This window comes from Chroicocephalus ridibundus, chromosome 2, assembly GCF_963924245.1.
Source record: "Chroicocephalus ridibundus chromosome 2, bChrRid1.1, whole genome shotgun sequence".
NCBI lineage: Eukaryota > Metazoa > Chordata > Aves > Charadriiformes > Laridae > Chroicocephalus > Chroicocephalus ridibundus.
In genome coordinates this window covers 7,463,310-7,484,072 of record NC_086285.1, presented here as the reverse complement: position 1 = coordinate 7,484,072, position 20,763 = coordinate 7,463,310, and the positions used below count along the sequence as shown (strand labels likewise).

Here is a 20,763-nt window from a genome sequence, read left to right as displayed (position 1 = left end):
CAAAGTTTTCCTTGCTGTGTAACTCCGCTGAAGTCAATGAAGTTGAATCATCAGTGGGGTTGCGTCTTGAGTAGATTTTGTTTCCTATAGTACATCTTAGACTGCGTGTATTTTTGGGTGCTCTGCAATAATTTAAGGTGCTGTTCAGAGAGAATTTATGTACGTGTTTTTCTATGTTTATTTTTTCTGAAATCCATCAAAAAAGGGAAGGCTTTGAGTCAACGTTAAATTTTAAATTCATATCTGAAGTGAGCTAGACTAAGAGGATTTTCAGTTAGGTGATCTGGGTTCTTTGAACTTCAGGTTGTGAAATACAAAGTTGCATCTTTATTGAAGCAAGGTCTTAGGAAAGCCGAATTTGGCATCGTCATGAAGAACAATTTCTGCTCTTAGAAGCTGTTTGAGACCATAAGGTGACCTAGATTATCAGTAGCGTATAAGTCTTGATGAGAGATACCATTCCTACTCTATTGTACTTGGGCGTGTGAGCATCTGCTCATGTTAGTGGTATTATTTTTGCCTTACAGCAGCGTGAGCAGGAAGAATCATGCCTGTTCTCCCCTGCATCATTGTAGAGACTTTATCTATGTAATAGCGTGAATGTGGAGAGTATTAGCCATACTTGTCCCTGCTGCTGAGAAAATCGAGGCATTTTTCCCCTGTTGAATTACAGCTGGCGTGATAGTAGCTGTAGCCTTAGAGACTGATGATCAATTCTATCCTTAAAAGTTGTTTTTTCTTCCCCAGGCACTGCATTTGAAAAATAAGAATAAATTCTATGTCTGGAAAACTTCCGATGTACATTTGAGCAATTGAAACCCTCAGTGAAATTAAAGCACGTTGTGAAATATGAAAAATCCTTTGCTTATAAGTAAGAAAACAGCCAACCTGTATGGCAAATATGGCTTTTCTCTGTAATAAATTAACTGATGCCTCAAAGTGAAAGTCAGAGACACTTGTAAAAATAGGTTTCGTGAATAGCTCTTATGAATTACTGTATTGCTTTTAGAATTGCAAGGGTGGCTGAATTTTTTTGAATATTCATCTTCAAGCTTGTAATTTATTCCCTTGGGCAGTTGTATCGGTCTCAATTAGAAAGAAAAAAGAGTACGTTCCAGTTTACATTACTTTCGCCTCAATCAGGTAGATATCGTCTACTACGCTGAGGGCTGGTTTGTGGCAGCCTTTTTTTTTTTCTCTGTTATGGAATACTTGGAGGTGTCAGAAGTGATGCAGCACAACGAGGCAGAGAAGCAAGTGCCTTTGGACCCGGTCCTAGAACTCACCAGGACAAAAAGGGCGCTCAGTACCTTGTACATTTTCATATTTAAAAGGGTATAGACAAGAGAAACCTTTTAGCGTAGCGGGAGTTTAACTCCACAGTCTTTATATGAATAAGAAAGATTAGCATGGATTTTGGAAGCATTAATATGCAAGGAGGATGATTTTGGAACATTAGTTTTATAAATGGGACAAAATAATCATGTATTTTTGCTTTGTTTTTCTTGAATGAAAAGCTAGAAAATACTTTTTTTGAAATTACAGTGTTTGGAGTTAATCAGAGAAATAAAGGAGGGGCTGATACTTTTCTCGTTGCTTGCAAATTGTAAATTGCAGTTATTCGCTCGCAATCATGCTTATAGCTGGCGTGGGTTCATGTGCATAATCAGCTGCTTTTTGAATGCATGTTCTATTGTTCTGTTTTATTTATGGATTCAGTTGTGATGAGAAAGAGGTTATGAAGTTGTTTGGATGAAGCCTTGGAAATGTCTTTTAGGAGTTGTGAAAGTCAGTGAGTGCCTGGAGTTTGGGCTACAAACCGGGGCTGTGTGTGGCACTGGAAATTTCGATTAAAAAGTTTTCAGCCTCAAAATGGAAGTTCAAATTCTGCTTTTGGACTTTGTGGTGCATGAGCCAGCAAAATTCTGGACTGACACAGGCACATTGTTACTGTCCTGCTGAAATATAGCCAGATCCAAAAGCCCTGAGGTCAGGAGTCATCCCATCGATTTCAGCATCCGGACCCGTGAGCAGTCTGACCTGACCCCGCTCCTGGTGGAACAGGAGGCTGAATTGCTACCTCTAGTCTCCTTGCACAAATGATGCGGCCGCGGACTTTCGGTTATAATTATCAGCACTAACCTTCTGATTGATGAGAGTTTGCTTATGTGATTATTTTTCTTAATGGCTATGGTTATGTGCCAAGACCATTAGGGGGTTGTTGGACCGCTCGGGAGCGACTTGCCCCGTGTTACTGGTTCCACTGTCTCACTTGCTGAATCCACTTGGGCAGTGCTCTTTGAGTCTGCATTTTCGAAAATCTTTGTTTTTTCACCTCCACTTTTTGTCTTAATCTGCTTGAACTGCGTGCTTTTCTGGGAAGGCATCAGTTCTGTGTTTGTAAATACACAGTGATGCAGGACTTCAGTCTTTTTGGAACCACTGACAACGGTTGAACAGAAATAACAGTAATTTCTCTCTATTCTCAGTGACGGATTTTTTTTTTTTCTCCCTATGTGCCTTTCAGCGAAAGCAGTGTTTTGGCTGAAAACAAGAGCCAGGAGGTGAACTTTAACAATCACTCGAATCTTGCTGGGCCTCTGTGAAGGGCAGAATGGGGGTTGTTGTGTGAGTAGTAACACACGTAGTGGGCTGACTTCTCGGCCTCGTGTGGGAAAGTGCCTTATGCTCAGTCTTCCCACATAAGTGAACTTCTTTACTTGGGTCTTTCCCCCTCCTCCTATCCGGTGGGAATTATTATTTTCATAGAACTTCGTCGGATCGGTTCCCACGTTCCACAGCAGATGACAGATTAACAGATCTGTAGATGCGCATATTGCAGGACGACACCATGTCATGTGCAGCTGCAAACGCTTTCTAGACTGGGTTAAAATTCTGTATCAGCTCTCTAAAAAATCATTAATTTTTAAATAGGAAGGAAATAAACTGGTTGGTTAGGTACTATGCAGGGAGCTTTTAATTAAAAGATGTTTAAATCTGATTCTCTCAACTGTCAAAGAATTGAATTCATGAATTACGTTTGCTACAGTCGGTGGTTTTTTTTCTTTTTGTAACGCTTCTTTCTGTGCGCTGTAGGGGATAGATGGTAGATGGTGGCTTCTGACAGATTCAAACACAGCTGTCTGAGAATGCTGCTAGTGATGAATGAACGATGTCTTTGTTAATGCCCCTATATACATAAATGATGGGCTTGCTTGCTTTATTTATAAGATATATCATATTATGCATCTCGGAGCAAATGTCCACTGTTCAGTAAAGCACACAATATTGGCATTAAAAAGACAATCCTGAAATCAGTGATCAATCCATTTTCCTCACTCTCCGGAGAGAGACTGAAATAAGAGGTAAACCTAAAATTCAACAAATTCCATAAGTTATTTTGGGACCTACTCCTCATCTGTAAGAAGTGTCTTAAACTCAGCCAGGGAAGCTGCTGTCTCTGCTCTGGCCATACGCAGAGCTGCCGCTGGAAACGCAGCGCACCGGGTTCACCAAAGATCACTCTTCCACGTGGCCTGGATGGATCAGTCCCACCATTACAGCGGGGCAGACTGTGTTGTCAGACTGTGATGGCTGAGGTTCACTGGGCTGTTATCTGCTGGGGTATGTTTTGCTGAAGTGAGCCATCCTAATTTGAAGTGAAAGAGAATGAATACTTTTGCCCTTCATGTAGCTTCAGCCTAGGGTTTGGGTTTGGTTTTGTTTTGTTTTTACTGTGTATCTGTGTATTTTCATACTCATAAGTTGATCCAATTTAGAACTTGAGATGTCCAACCAACGTTAGAAACTTCACAGTGTAAATTAAGTTAGTTTCTTGTATCAAGTAGGCTAACTATATGCTGGAATAGTTCTCAGTGTTTTGCTATGAAAGAATTAGTCTCGATTAAGATGGGTGTGCAGATCATCAGTGTGTTAAACACTTCTAGACTTGAGAGCTGTTGGCTCTCTTGGTAGATACGGAACTCAACTGATAGTGGGGCAAATGCATAGTTTGTATTGAATAGCTAACGCACTGTAAATTCGGCCCTGCTTTTCTTATGGTGATTTATTTACATAAAGCATCTTGAATTACAATTATGGCATAAATTGATGACGTAGCCAAAACTTGAATCTTCTGACCTGGCAAGGAGTAAGTCTCCTGTCCAGTCCTGGATTCCTGATGCGAAAATGTTATCTGTTCCAGGGGCACTGGGGTCAGCTAGAAGGCACAAATCAGCCCTACCTGGCCTATCAGTTACGGTGCAATGTATCGCAGCCAGCAATATATACTGACAGAGCTCCGAAACATTTGGGAAGATGTGGAGCAGAAGCCCTAAGACAGAGAGCTGGCATGCAGATGGAAGTGCAAGAAGCAGTTGAGTGAACATATGTTCGCAGTTTTCACAGGAGTGGTTGCTGTTTGGCTTGACCACTTTTATATCGTCCACCATTCTTTCCTTTTTTTGGTTTATTAAGCCCCTTTGCAGAGGCAGTGGGGAGCATGCACGCCGCCGCCTTTGGTTTTAGCTGCCGCGCAGTGTAACAAAAGTGTTTGTTTCTCATTCTGTCTTTGCTGACTGTCTCTGAAATGTGGTGTTTTTGTGTTGGATGTGGTAGTTCTGCAAGAATTTATATTCACTACAAGGTTTAGCAAGACAGAATTGCGAGTACTAGGCAAATCATTTAGTTCAGTTTGGTTTCTAGGAACAGATTCTTACTAGTTATTTTTCACTGGTTTCTGGGCTATTATGTTGTTGTGATAATCTTGGCAGGGATCTGTCACTCTGTGTTGGTATAATTGAAACTTGTTTTCCCTGAGGAATCACTCTGCTGTTTGTTTTATTTGTTTACTGACATTGACAGAGATCCTAATGGCTTTTAAAACCCAATTTGTGCATCACTGAATATCCTCCAAAGAGGAAAATAAAATTAAATTTATCAGTAAAATAGGGTCCCCCATGCAATGCTTTGTCTGGGTCTTAGACTCCACCTGAGCACCTAGCTGTGTATCTAGATATTGCATGGGGAGCTGCATCTTCTCTTTCTTTCTAATTCTGTCTCCAGGGCTTTTGTCATTAAGATACTCGAAAGGATAAATGACAATAAGTTATTTAGGGCACCAGTAAAGTTGACCAGCTTTGCCTTGTGAGAAATAAATTATCTTTAGCTTTTATTAAAAAGGAGGTTAAGATAACAGAACAATAACCACAGTAAAATTCCCCTTTTGGGAGGGTATACATGATGGTATAACTTATTATTGTCATAAATCAGGGTAATTGTTTAGATTTTTTAAAAAGTACAATACCAGAGTATTTATGTGCTTATTTTGTTTTAAGACTTTGAAGAATTTCAGTGAGATCATTTGGACTACTCATGTTTGTAATACCTTGCTGAATTGTGGTTATGGATAGATGTATGGCTTGTTGCATCTCTAATTACCTTTTGACACACTTCGTTGTCATTCAAGCATATAGGGATTGCCCAGGTTTCAGTGAACGCTGACTGCGAACGTCAGGAGGAGATAAGTTTGGAAAATACTGCTGATTTTAAAGGTTACCTGTCACTTTGTATATATACAGCTATGAGCCAAACCAATCTGACCTCAAACCAGAGCTGTAGTGTAATAACACTCTGCCTTTCTTGCTGTATATCTCTTTTGCAAATCTCCCTGACTTTGATAGCGCTATAATAATAATAGGTCTGCAATATTTATGTTGCCTCTTCTAAGTAAGTGTTCTAATGTGCCTTGGAAAGGTGGGTAATTAGTCTTATCTCCTTTTTTACAGAAGGTAAATTAGAGGTACAGAGAGAGAGAGCCCAGACCATCTGACTTCCACCTCCTTGTTCTCATTGCTTGGTTCAGTAGTGCAGATCCTGGCAGCACGCGCTTTCAGTCTGATCTGTATGTTGTATTGCATTGCAGTGTCCAGAACAAGGATTTTGGCTACTGGTGGTGCATCCCACAATAAAAAGATCTTACAGGTAAGTGGAAAACTAAATCCTTTGAACTGAACTTGCAGTTACATCGGCATTTTTATTTTGATGTACTGAATCCCCCGCCAAAGAGGGGGATATGGGACTGTGAATCTGCTGCAAGTCTTCAGGGCTCTTCTTCAGGTTTAGTGTGGAAACCTTTAGCCCAATGCTAATTTTGTATTGAACTTTAAAGGTTTTTTTTTTTTTACACTTGACTAATTTTATGAATGTGTATCTGAAGGACCGGTGATTTCCAGGTCTCATGATTTACATCAAATCAATCAGCAAAGAAGTCAAGAAGAGACTTGATACGATATCTGAGATTTTTGCAGTTTTTGTCATTCAGATCAAAGCTGCACCATGGGTTTAAACTAGAGGGTGATTTTGCTGGTGCCGAACACTCAAAAAAACCCCACCCCAAACAAAGAACCCCAGACAACCCCCCAAATCCTGCCCTTGTTGTTCTGAGTTTCTGTTACTTAGGAGCATTGTGTCACATACTGGGGGGGAGGCTATGCTTCTGTATAGTCCGTCCTCCCTCTTCCCACCTTCCTCTTCAGCTGCTGTTGCTGCACATCCAGCCCTGGTTAAGACCCTTTGTCTGCCTTCTTGAGGACAGAGTACTGCATCCTCTCTGTTTCTGCCCGGTGAGATATGGCAAAGACTTGCTCACGGATGGTGAGAGGCCTCTCACCTGGCTTTTGCTATCACAGAACTAGACATCTGGGTTGGGATTCATCTTGCCCGAATCCAGTCATCTGTGATGTGATGTCCGTATACAATCTGTCAATCCTGTAATAGTCAGGGGAGTTCCAGTCAGCTACGGTGCAAAGGAAACCAGATGGTGTTTTAACGTATCAAATGTAGATGTCTCCCTTCAGGTGAGCCAAGGAGCTTTCTGTATTCCACTGACTGCCTTGACAAGCTCCCCTTTGACAGAGGGGCAGACACTGAGCCTGGAGCTAGATGTTTACACCAAAAGGCACCTGTCTTCGGCTAAGTCCTGGCACTGAACTTAGTGAACGCAGGGTGAATTATTTTCTGGAGATGCTAATCCCTTTCCATACTCTAGAGAGAATCTAGAGGCCAGCCTCAACTATGCACCATCCTGCTTGGCAGTTGCAGTCACGTGAAAGGAAACTCGTCCGCTCTGCGGAACCTGATCTGGAATAAATGGAAGTTGAAGAGCAAAGAGCAAAAAGCTCTCTCTCTCTCCTAAGGCATCTAAACCACATGTTTGTATAACCATTGGTTGTACAGCTGATTGGGACACATAAAATTTGGCATGTTTTGCCTGCAGATGTCATTTCTCCTCATCTGCTTTGGTTATTTTGCTTAGGAACTTGACGTTGGAAAATTAACTGATAGGTTAATTGCTTAAAACATTGGTCCCTACTGGAGTAATTCTACTAAGAATATGTCAGGAAAGAGACTGGATTAATAGATGAGTTTGTTTTTAAAGCAGTATTTGCAATTTAGGTGCCAGGAGGATTTGCTTGCTGTGGAATGAAGGCAGAGAACTGAATATTCTTATAACATGTAATTCTGCAACATACACAGCTGAAAAATTGTGGAGATGGGAGAGTGGTGGCTGTGGTGCTTGCTCTTAATATGTAACAATATAGCTGCTTTTAAAACTCATTAGAAGTGTCTTAAAATAATATGATCAATACAGTGTCATCCACTTAATTCAATCACTGGTTAATTGGATCCTCCTTTTTAATTTAATCAAAACCTCAGAAACCGTATCAGTTGCATGAAGAGTAACAGCTTCCACCGTTATCATGGTCGATTTTGGATAATTTGTTCCAGGGCTACAAAAGACTATCATTTAATTAATCAACATTCAGTAACTCCTATATTTTACACCACAAAGGAGGCAACTTTGGAAAATCTCTTCAAAAAAACATAGGAGGGCAGCTTTCTCCACAGTTCTGGGAAGCTTTTTATAACATACCTGGTGCTTGATTAATGACCAGTGAAACAGAGTGAAATATTTTTAACAGTAAAACCTCGAACAGCTTCTTTTAAAATTATTCATGAGAGACCACAGTTTCAAATGACTTGCTAAATATATGAACTTTGAATAATTTTAATTTTATAATCACGTGGCACAAAAGGTAGTTATTATTTGTAGTATTACAGCACTTACTAGCATTCAGTAAAAAAAAAAAAAAAGAACCTCTGTTGGCCGAAGGAATGTGGAATTCAAGCTTAAGACAAGAAATACCTATTAGAGATGAGATGAAGAAGCAGATGGGGAATGTGCTGAAACAATACGGTAGTATTGGCTGGCACGATGGGCAGTGGAACCAGCACTGTGTGACCTTATTGCCAGAGGCCTTTTTAATAGATACCATGATTAATTTTCCATTTGTCCCCTAGTATTGAAGCTCGTGTATTGCTCAGTGCTTGCTTGCAAGTGAAGTTAGGCAATACTGACTTGGCTATCTTACCAGAAGAGAGTGTTTTAAGTGTATAAGCTCAGGCTTTCATTGGATTCTAGTTAGCAACCACCCACTTTTGTTTAAAGTTATGAAAACTGGTGTTTTTCAAAGGTCTTGTTTTGCAGACTCACCACAAACTTTCAGAGAGAGAGACAAAATCCTTTAGAAGTGTCACATACTATTTTTTTTCTATAGCATATATGGATTGAATTTCTTAGTCATCTTTCATGAAGCCCTGGGGCCCATAATCAGTGTGGCTGTAAATTCCTTGACTGAGGTTGCAGATCACTAATCCAGATCAAATGGTTTGGATTCCTGGACACTCTGGCCTTATTTTAGTCTCGATGGTATGGATGTAAATCAGGTGGTACGCTGTTCCCTTTGGCAAAAGTAATAAAACCAGCACAAGTGAAATCTGAATTGTTACCTGCTTTGTGCATTGCTCAGCCTGAGGGGCACCTGCAGCCCTAAACGTGATGAAACCAAAATGGAAAGAGTTTGTTGACAATGTTTTTGGAAAAGAGTTATTGAACCTTCCACGTTCCTAGCCAAATATGTCTTCATTTTTCCCCTTTTTTATCTGTTTTCCTGAACGTACACTGTGGGGAAGAGCACATGTACTCAGTGAATGTGAGATTCCTGGTGTCAATTGCAATGCCAAACGATGTGTTGTTGAATAACTTCAGTATCTGTTGGATACTGTAACAAATTCTTCGCCTGTAAATTTTTCTTTGTATTGCTCAAGCAAAGCTGAGAAGTGTCTTGGTATATCTTCATAGCTAAGGATCCCTCAAGGACAGGAAAATTCTTGGCAAATGTGGAGACTCTGTAACCAGCTCCTGTGTCATTCTTCCTGCTAACCCCAATATGATGGGAATGGTGGAGGTGAAGACAGATTTAGCAAGTCTTCATACTGCTGAAGCTTTTATTTTATCAAAGTTGAGAACTGAGGAGCCATGACTGGTTCCTCTCTCCTTCCTTCCTACTTGGCTCAGCCATAAACATGATGGAAGAAAACAGGCAGCAGTTGTGGGTTCCTGAGCAGACCTCCTTGCCCTGATGTAAGCCTTTGGCATGGGCTAATTGTGTGGGCTTATGAGGGAGATGATACTTGAACCCAGACTCCTCTGAACCCGTGATAAAGAGATCTGGTGAGAAATGGGACTGTTTCCTGGCTGCAGTTACATCTCTAGCTCAGATTTACCAATACCCTGTTGTGTGACAAGTTCAGGACTCGTTGCCTGCAGTGCTTCTTTCCATGGGTACCCAAATGCTTGGCTGGGGTGTGCGGTAGTTATTTGTTTTCCTAAGGAGCGATAGGGGATTGCTTATCCCTTGTCTTTCATGGATATGCGTAACCAATGCTTTGATCCTTCTCAGGTCCTATCTGATGTGTTCAACGCACCGGTGTACACTATCGATACCGCCAACTCCGCTTGTTTAGGAAGTGCTTACAGAGCAATTCACGGTAAGACTGTGTAAGGAGACACTTCTGAGCAGTCTGGGCATTTAATTTCAGTTGGTTAATACTTGGGATTAACATTACTGAAAATGAGGGGGAGAATAAAGCTGTGTGGATCTGACTGGAAGGTCACTCAGGTCAAAGAGGGTTTTTTGCTCTTAGTACGCTTGGATCAGGACCAAGAATAATATTTATATTCTAATTCAAGCCTGGTGGCTGCTTCTCAACCAAGGGATGGGGCCTGGAAACTGTTGATACTGACAGGGGAAGGCCTAGGACCTTAATGTGTTGAGCTGCTACCTTCATGTGCTGCTCTTGGAAGAATACAGCCAACTGAAGGTGTTGGTGTAGCCTACTGGCCTGGTTTGTGGACCGGGCTGTAAACTGGATTGCTGAAGTGGTCAAACCAAACAAAAGATCAGTCCTAGCAAAGAAGATCAGAGAGGGTGGGGATGATACGACCTGTTGGCAAAGTAAATGTTATTAAACCTGTATGTATCTTCCAGCTTTTAAACATCAAGATGAAGGATATGCAAGGTTTCCTGGCCTCCGTGCTTGAGTATGCGCTTTCTCTTGTAAAAGCATAAATCTTGGGATATTCTTAGGTTGACCAGTCATTTTACTTGCTGTACTACGTCACTCACTGTAACACAACAGCCCAAGTTCCAGATATAAAGTGTTAATTAAATTATATCTATTAATGCATGCAGGTGTATGTTAAAGGTGGTCCATCAACCATTTCAGAGTTGAATCCCAGGCAGGAAATTTTATTCATGTTGTTTTAAAACAGTTTCTAATATCTTACAGTTAAACAAATCAAGGAATGTGCATCAGATTCTGAAGTCTTCATTTAGGCCAACTCTTGTTAGCCTCAGTTTTTCTGATTAGAAGCTTTAGTATTTGGACCTTAAGACATGGATAATGTCTGTACAAGTTTACATAAGACCATGGGATTGCAACAAGCATGGAAAAGATAACATCAGCCATCAGAAGAAATCAGCCAAGCTTTAATTTTAGAAGCAAATTCTGCTGTCACATTATAGCTTCTGAAGCCTACATGCTCTCTTGCATTTGAAAACAGCCCAGAAAACTGAACAGACAAAACTTGAGTTGACGTGTTTAACGCGCACAGCGTGCTCTCCTCTTTATTTCCAGAAAAGACACAAGGGTTCTGTAAGGCAAAGTACGTTTTTGCAGGACAGTGGAAACAGAACTGTTAGAGTATCAGTATGTTTGAAGCCATGATGGGACCATTTTTCCGTCTTGGAGGCCAAGTTTCCATACTGGTGTTCTCTGTACTCAAACTTTGCCTACTGCTTCAGAAGCCACCAGAAGTTTCCCAGCATCTAATACGGCAGGCAAATTCCTTGTCCGTGAATGCACGTGAGATGTGGAACCGTCATTAAAGTTTGTGCAGATATCTTGTATGTATAGAAGGTCTGTATTTCCTCTGCCAGTTTGGCATATGAAATCTTGAGGCTTGGTCAACAGAGCATTTGAGTGAAGATTTCAGATGCCATGCTGATGGAGGGACTCCTTAGCTCAGGTACTCTGCCAGCCGAGCCCCAGGGGCATGCTGTGTGTGTTTCTAAATGGCATTTTTGATTGATGCTTTCAGCTGACTCACTCTTGGCCAGGCAAAGGAATTGAATAAAAGAGAAGACTTGCTAATAGAAATGAAATATGGATGGCACGGGCTCCTTAATAATATTACAGTGTACCTCTACAAGTAGGGTGTTCTGCAGTTAGCCTGGTGTTCTTCGCAGGTGTAACAAGGAACTCCTGAAATGCTGTGATTCACTTGCAAAGCAAGATTCTGTAGTAGCAGAACTCCCCTATTATTTTGCTTCCTTATATATAAACATATTTAATAATTTGTAGCATATTTTCTTGACAGTGCTTTCATTTCTCTTCCTTTTTTGTTCAGTCACATTTTGCCCTTGCGTCCCTTGCTTCCACATATTTTCATTGCTGTTTGCTGTATTGTTATAGCCATAAATAATTACTGATATTGTTGAGTAGCATTTCTGCTGCTTACCTATTCTCCAGGGTACAAATTGAGTGATTGGCAAAAACTCAATCACAGAGTCTCCACTTCCCGGGCTCGCGCATTGGAACGCAAGATCTTTTGCCATTTATCCTTCAATCCTGAATGCTGACCTGACCAGGGAAGATCAATATAATGTATTAATTTGCCAGGGAGTCAAGGCATATCCCTCATTGTGCTTTTTGCATTGATCAGGATTGTGATTCTCATTGCAGGGCTCGTAGCTGAGAAGAATGTGTCCTTGGCTGATGTTGTGAAATCAGCACCAGAGCCTAGATTGGCTGTTACACCAACAGCTGGGGCTGAGGAGGTAAGCAAACTTGGGAGTACCTCTTTTCTTTTTATTTCCTGTCTGCTTCAAAATGTAGTGGTTTACTACTACTTCTGGTAAAATAGATTCATTTAGAGAAACGTTTTGTTACACAACTCTTTTTGTAAAGATTGATTTGATTTTTGGGAGATCTCTAGTGTTGTAGTGATGGAATAATCTGACTGATCGCTCCATCCAGGTCTGCGAGAGTGTGGGGGGTTTTTTATTTATTTATTTATTTTCTGAGTGTGATCAGAGAGCAAAATCTATTCTTTAAGGGACAGAAAAAGGTTATGAAATAGGTTATATTAGATACAGGTCAGTCAAGTTGTAAGTGATAATAGTGACAAAATAGTCTTGACTCGTTTGCAGCAAGCAGCATGGGAAAAGATGTGGTGACAGTGCTTTCTGGCCTCTTGGAAAATACGCCCCCCAAATCCTTCCTGTCTGATCTTAAACAGTGGTCAGCAAGTTTGTGTCTTTACTTGTAGCTCTGAGTTGGAAAGCGTGCCAACTGGGAAGATTCATTAGGCACAGGGCTTCGGTACCGTGCCCATCCTGGGAATTTCAGCATATCTGAAGGTGAAGCTTGTGCTTTATGAGGCCACGTAGATAAAGCAAAAGAAATAGTCATTGTTGCTAACAACGTGGTTCCAGCCCCTGTAAAACCAAGGAAGGAGTTGTTGTCTCAGGCTCTCCAGTGACAACCCTGCAGCTCTCACTATCAGGTGCAAAAGGCCTTAGTTTACAACAGCTTCCAGTAATAAATAAACAAATAGCAAGTTAGAATGCAAGTTTGAATAAACAAAGGTGAATCTAACTCTGTCTTCAGCTGTACTGAAACTTCTCTTACATCAACACAGCCTTATGTTCTCCATTTATGAGAGTTGGATGTGCCCTAACTGCAGGCAACAAGATTTTAAAGCTTTTATTTAAACTGGGAAATTAATGATCTGCCAAAACTACTAACTCCCAGCTACATGTGTAGAGGAGCACCAGATATCATCATGAGTAATAATAGAAATGATCATGCCGCATTGTGCCTGCCAGCATATTATTTAATTATTAACTGAGATGGAGGACCTCAGTAATCGAATAGAAGTCCCCTTCAGAAATATTAAGACATTGAATAATTTAAACTTGATTGATCTGATCTCATTTACTCAACCTTCCCCCCTCATTTTAAAAGATAAAATAATTAACAGCAATGGCCCGTGTTTTGTGTGTGTGTGTGTTGTAGCTGAAGCCTTCTGCAGGGAATACACTGCAGGAGCAGATCCCCGGTGTCTTGATTCAACCTCACGTCACTGCCCTGTTCCCCCCAAAAATGCTGTCTGTTGAAAAGCTGCCCGGCTGGCTCGTGTGGAGGTGGAGAGGGCTCAGAGACCTGCTTCTGACCCCCTGGTGCTGCTTCAGCTATAAAGCTCAAGGGCAGGGAATACAGCTGTCACTCACAGGGGCCTTGCAAGAGCAGCAAGCACCTTGTACCCCTGCAGGGGCCAAGCTAACCTAACTGGAAAGATCAGTGGAAAATTCATTTACTTCTTTCTATTTTACTGTCTGCATAAAATGGCCTGGAAGCTAAAAGAGTTAATTATCTCCCTCTCGATACTTTTCTTCTCCTTTTCCACTTGGTTAGACCTGGCTCTCATAGCACATCTTTTTATTAGTTTTAAATGATGTACAGCAGTGAATTATTGCCCCAGTAGATAGCAGTGAATGGTAGAGAAGGTAGTGGCCAAACAGCATGCAAAGGAATAAGTGTTCCTGCTCTTTAGCTTAGCTTGCCAGCTTCATTCCATTAAAAGCAGCTTCTTGCAATTGCATATTCCACACCATTTTTTTTTTCTTCCTGTCTTATAATTTTGCAGTTGATGGTGGATTCCCTGGCTAGTTTCATGGCTGTGAAACTGCAGAAAGCCAGAGGGCCTGTCAGTAATACAGTGTGTTAGCATGAACAGTGCAGTAAAAATTCATAATGTGATGAGTCACTTTGATTCTGTTTTTTACACAGCTGCATCTCCCTGTCCATCCAATTTCATTCTGTTGAGGTTAGAGGCTTTCACTTAAATGACGGTTCTTTTTATAAACTTCAAAGTCATCCCGAGGTTAAGTTCTGTCTCACTGAGGAGCTCTTCTGAAAGAGCCTGGCTAACCAATGCGAAATTCCCCGGACCGCTTCCCTACATTTTTTTGGACAGCTACAGCTGAATCTTGGCAGGATGGAATAAAAACAGGTCGTAACACAGCAATCTGCTCTGGTTTCATTCTTCCCTCCTGGTATAGGTCGGAGGCAACATGTGTTAGATCATTGGAGGGAGAAAAACCTCTTACAGACAGAGGTCAAAGAACAGTTTGATGTAGCTTCCTTGCCAAGGCTTTTGCACGCAGTAGGGCTTTCCAGGAACCAAAAATGCAAAATGTGTTTCTTTGGTTGCTGAAGGATTGTTTGTGATAATGAGTGTGACTTCAAAAAGGAAAAGCGGGGCACGCAAAAGAGCTCTTCTGATGGGCAGGTAACATAAAGTTACAAGGTGGGAGACAGCTTGTGAGGGGTGATGAGTTAGTTGTTAGTGGAAACTGAGGTCTTGTAAGTTCCAATTTGTCTGTCAAATATGTGACTGTATCCTGTAGCAGACCATCCTGCCTGAAAGAGGCCATTTCAAAGAGGATAAATCCTCTCTGTGGCTATGACCCTAAGTCTCTTAGTTGAACCTGCTTTCGCAGTGCATTTGTAGGGCGTGGGGGTTCACCCAACTTGAGCTTGTTTCTAATTCGGTCAAGACCCAAACAGATCATAAGGTATACTGGCGGTTACCTTCATGGTGGTAGTCTTTGGTCACTTAACTCAACCAGGCTAGATGAAGTCAGTCATCTGTGGGTTAACCCGATGAATCCTTCTCCCCTCTTTTCAGAATAGCAAGAATTGAAGGGTCATCTCACCTCTTTGGAGCCTCCTCCCTCCTGCGAGGAAAAAGATTAATCAGAACCACTAAGCATGACAGAAATAACCAGGAGATTCTAGAGCAATAAATACATGTTATCAGACAGAAAGAATCTATTATTCCGGCATTAGAATTCAGCTCTATTTTAGTAATCTATTAAAACAGAGATGGTTGGCTAGTTGGTTAATTAAGCAAGAAAGCATGAGAGAGAACATGATTATCTGGAGTTGATCACTGGTGTTTATACAAGCCGTGCGCCTATGATGTACTGTCAGACTTACTGTAATATTAGCACGTAGAGTTTTGTAGGGAGAAGGTAGAGCGCAGTTCACTACCTCTGGATGTTTAATTTTTGATTGCATTATTGACTCTACTGAGATGTATTAATCCTGCAAAAATTCAAGAAGGGAAAATGTAGACCTAACAGGTTTTCTTGACTTTGGTGAATTGCCTTGTAAGTAGGTGGATTTATAGAAGTGAACCTTCTACCCAGGGAGGTTATAATGACCTATTTATTGATTTAAAATAATGATATTTTTGTTGAGTTAGATTTTGCAGGGAGGAGGTTGTTTTCTAGAGTTGGTTTAAGTTGGTAATTTAGTGCAAAGTAGGTAATAATAATACAACCACAAAAATGTAATAGGTATTGATGGGAGTTTGATTAAGGTGATTTGTGTAGCCAATATTTTTTTTTAACCTATTAAACTGATTAAGATAGGCTTGCAGAATTAATATCCAAAGTAAATAAAGTGACAGTTTGAGGTGTGGTTCTTTGGAGGAGTCTTCAGAGTATTTCGGGACACTGTCATATTCGTTCTGCTTTAAGAGTATTCTTTCTGTGTTAAGAAAGGTGAGCAACTGCTATGATGTAAAAATAAAACATCTGTATCTCTTGATTTCTTAAGCAAATCTCTTTAAATAATTTGAGTTTGGTTTAAAAATAAAGGAGCCTATCAAAAGTAGTAAGTGTTTGTGAAAGGCTGATTAATTTTAATCTATTCAGGGTAGATTAAATGTACTTGGGTAGATTAAAATTAGATAATCATCAGCATCATCTTTGTAACGTGTAAATTTTGAACTGGCTAACATAGCATTGCAGGAGATAGACAGATCCATGCAGATTGTCACTTGTAGTAATAATTTGTAGCTGGTTTTGCTTTTGGAGGGCGGCAGATGTCCCATGGGACAATGGGACATTGTCCCAGACATTGTACAAGGAAACAGTAAAAGCCCTGTTGAGTTCATAGGCTGGTACTATGGTGAGATACAGTCTGAGGATGACATATTTGATTTAGACTAGATAGCAAGGTAACACTATTTGAATGCGTTTTCCAGGGAGGGCAGGTTAAGTTTTTCTCTGTTATAATGCAATATTTATCATCAGCATTTTCTTGGGACTGTCAGAGTGTGGCCAAATTGTCCCAGGAGAGAAGTTTGGGGTTTGTAAATGAAGGCATCAGAGTACAGCTAATGTTGTGGAGTAGGCTGTAGAGATAAGCAGGAGAAAAGGCCGTAATATAGCAAGGACAATTAAATTATGGACAATAATAAGGTTCATGTTGTGATACATGTAATTACTTTTGTTAAATATCTTGGTCTGATATATTAGGTTTGAGGCTATGACAGAGAGGGAATTTATGTTCTTGAGTTTTTATGCATCATTGAGAGTTCTTTATTCCCTTTGGACCTTGATTATAAAAATAAATCTATATAATTGCCTCAGGAAAAGGGCTCCTGGAATCACTTAGGAGGAGTTGCCCAAGGTTCTGTGGAGGCAGTTCAGTCACAGCAGACATGGAGAAGCATCTTTCACAGCCACATCTGTGTGTGTGCTTGGGCCAGGTTCTTGGTTGGTGCAGTTTGGCTTTTCTTCTCCGTACTTCATGGGGGCTGCACTGCTTTGGCCCCAAACTTCAGCTGGTGTCAAGCTGGCATGTAAAATACTGCTTGTGAAAAGCTCGTGGTACTGCTGCGCTTATCAGCCATGATGTACTGGTGGTATTACAGCCAGATTCCCTGAGGAAGAGGAGTTTAAAAATTTGGCTTAGCTCTCCTGAACTGCGCTGCTTTTTACCCCAAATGAACAGGAAGAGAGTAAAAGGAATATTCTTAATTTTTTGTTTGCATTTTATCAGATGGTCTATAATGCAGCATTCATTTACAGTAATGGCTGGAAAGCTTATTGCAAATGCCTGAATTTTCTCAATTAGCAAGCTAAGTGCTTAAGTCCAATAAACAGGAAAAGAAACTGTATCAGTAAATGTGGTTGTTCATTTATTTTGACACATTTTAATTTAGAGTGATTTATTAACAATAATACTTCCCAGCCTTCTAGTAAATGTGCTGTTGTGTATTTTGTAAAAATACTGCTGGGTAAGTAATAGGGACCTGCTTTCTCAGTGGCTGAGCTCGCTTACCAGTGCAGCTCTGTTGTGCTGAATCTTTGTTGAGAAGCGCCTAGGGTTTATCAAATTTACAGAATAGCAGCGTAAGAAATAGCGAGGCTTGATTATAGATGCTTCGGTGAATAAAGGAGCTGGTTTTGTTTCACAGACCGATACTCCCAGTATAGCCATAGTTGCCTTCTCAATATTTTGTTTACTCTGATGTGCATATTTAGCAGAAATGGGAGCAATAATATTCTTTGGGAACATGAAAAGTATATATATATATATACATACTTCACTGAACCCCCAAGGCCCTCATGTGGTCAGTTAAAAAGCCCATGCCGAGTCATGTGGCATTTCATAGTAGCGGTGCATTTTATTTTCTAACCCCGTAAATCTGCATAAATCTTTATGGGTCTCAGTATCACTGTCCTATGCGGAAGAGAAGTTGGGGCACATACGTGTTAAACGACTTGCCCCAGGTCACCGAACGAGTCTGTTGCAGAGGTAAGAGTGAGTAGGTTTCTCTGTTTTAATTGGTGTAAGTTCAAGACACAGTAAGACTTGGTGAATCACTGGGAGATGGGTTTAAAAACTTTTTTGGTGAGGTCTTGGCTGGCAAATGGTGTCTCCTTCCATTTGCTGTAGATGCTTCTTCTCTTCTTCCCCTTGATATACTTAATCTGTTGGAGAAATGTGCTTTAGCTTCTGTAATATCTGGTTGGTAAAAGGGACCAGTTGATCAAAACAGGCTCCTTCTGCAGAATTTGTCCATTAAGTTGCTCTCACCTGCCATTGTGGAAGGTGTAACGAAGAGATAAATCCAGGTTTCACTGGTCAGACTGAAACTATTGTTCAGGAAGAGGGAAACATAGGAACCAGATATTTTGCTGACAACTGAAACACAAGAACAAAACATGCTCTTTATTACCTAAGTGAGAAAACTGCAAACTTTTGATTATTATTTTTTCTTTCATCTGAGAAAGTGTGACTGTTAGAGACACTGAGGGTGCTGCAGGACTGTACATAAAACTGCATAAGAACAACCGTGTCTCTTCCTATGGCTTCATGGTTTATACTGGAAACATCTCCCTCCTGAATTTTTCATGCATATCCAGTTGTTGGCTGTGGCTCTTATCTGGAAAAGGATAAAATGCATTTAAATGCTGGATCTCACTTATTGATGAGAGCAGTAATTCAGTTTACTGGGCATGATTCATTATGGCTCTATAACCTCTCTGAACCTGGAGCCAGGAGCGAGACTGCCCTGATTATGAATAACATCAGTGCAGAGGGCTTGTAGACCAGACTGGCGGCCCCTAGGATTCATTGCAGCAGGGATATGACCTTCTGGCATCCTCCTAAGGGCTGCTCAAGCCTGTACCAGACCCTGTGCTGGCTCCCGGTAGTCCCTTCTTTGTGTTTGAGCTAGCAAATGAGTGAAGCTGTCCTGGTATGGCTTGTCAAACTACTGATTTTATTAGATGGACAGTTAAAACCCGTAAGAGGAGATAAGGAAGAAGGTGTATCTCCAAGGTCTAGGTGAAGTTCGGTTTTGGGTGGGAGCCAGCAGTAGGGTTAGGCTCTAGTCAGGGTTTCTGCTATGTAACCTTGCATACAAGCAGCTCATCATCTGTGATATGTCATGTGATGGGCGTGAAGCAAAAGGGGAAAAAAATAAAAAGGTAATGAATGAAACGAATCCCAACATGGATCTCACCCATATCCAAAAGCACAGGGCGTGTCTGAATGTGGGGTTTTGAATACATTTCAGTGTTGATTCTGCTTTTTACAGTTGTCACAGTTCCTGGATAATTGTAGCTAGGGAAATAGAAAAAAAGCCACTCAGATACTCGATCTAACTGTGGAAAGAAGTTGGGTCTCTGTTTGTCCCCCTGGACCTGGGATGAGGGAGCAAGGAGCCTGGCCATGGAGCAGAGTGTAGACAGGAAAAGTCATGGCTGTGAAAGATGTGAAGGAGAGAAGCAGCTCGGATAGATATGTGAGTATGAGAGGGGCGGGAGAGGGAGTGGGAAGTGTATTTTAGAAGGCCCTGGTCAGCACATTGGCCAAGGAGGACCTTTCTGATGGTGGTGTTTGACTGTGCTAGGGGGTAGCCGTGTGCTTATTAGCCCGGCAGAGGAGGAGGGGACAGAGGCGGTGATCCGTCCTGAGGCAGCAGAGGGAGGCAAGGACAGGAGTTCTGCCTGGGTGATTAGGACAGCTATTACGGAGGGGGCATGTCAGGCGGGGAGAGGTGACTTGAACAGAGCTGCTTCCTCTGGAAGTAATGACTTCTGCTTATAGCAAGAATGCAGCCACAATAAGAACAACCTGTGCATGTCATAAAATTAAGCTGTAAAAGAGATGATAAAAAGGACTGTGACATTTGAAGAAGGAAGACTCTTCAGCATTGTCTTGAACAAACCGGGGAGAAAAAACCCCAAACCGTGAGGTACCTACGAAGATGCTGTATTTTTCAGGTCTGAAGATGTTTAACTGCAGCGTGATTTAAAAATCTAATTTTTCAACCTAGACATATTTATTTCTTTTTCCTTTTTAGCTCTATCGTCCACTTCTGAAAAGATATGCTGAGCTTGAACAGAAGGTTATCTACAACCCAACCTCTTGTCTTGCGAAATAGAAGCAAAACAAAATTTACAAGTCGTCTGAAGAGTGGACTCCCAAGGAGAAGATCGGAAAAGATTTTCTCAGAATTTACTGGAGTTGTTTAAATCATTTTGTTCTTCTTTGTAGACAAATAATTTTAAATGTCTGTGAGTGTGTTGGTGGAAAAATTTACTTTGTGATTGAAAGCCTGATTAAAAACGCATCATACTGTTCTGTGTGTTTGTGACTTCAATTTTTCTTGGGTACTTTTCAGATCGTGCTTGCTGTTTGGGAATAGCTGGATGACAAAGTCAAGTCCCTTGTATATGAATCACTCTACCCATCTCTCTCAGCTTTGATTCCATGTGTTCAGCGTGCCAGCCTCTCTGCATACCTATCTAGTACAGTATCTTAATTCCACAACTTCCCCTGCTTAAATCTTTTGAAACTATCTTTCTGTACATCTGTAAGTTGTCTATGTTTATATCTTTGCCTACATGAAACCAACAGAAAGCCTAAGCACCCTTACTTAATCCCATCTTTCTTTAATATGTGGAGATTTGTGGTGTGAAGGCTGAT

The 20,763-nt window shown here is 41.0% G+C and overlaps 1 protein-coding gene across 2 annotated transcripts in view; it reads left to right on the top strand.

The window, feature by feature from the left end:
• Positions 1 to 20,417, top strand: part of XYLB (xylulokinase) — an 84,150-nt gene extending 63,733 nt beyond the window's left edge. Inside the window, exons 16-19 of one of the 2 annotated variants that reach the window (XM_063324354.1) lie at positions 5,924 to 5,982; positions 9,804 to 9,891; positions 12,148 to 12,242; positions 20,138 to 20,417. In XM_063324354.1, the coding sequence (XP_063180424.1) occupies positions 5,924 to 5,982; positions 9,804 to 9,891; positions 12,148 to 12,242; positions 20,138 to 20,218 (323 nt within the window). In that variant the 3' untranslated portion in view covers positions 20,219 to 20,417. The other variant, XM_063324355.1, reaches the window with a different exon arrangement.
• Positions 20,418 to 20,763: the final 346 nt, after the last annotated feature.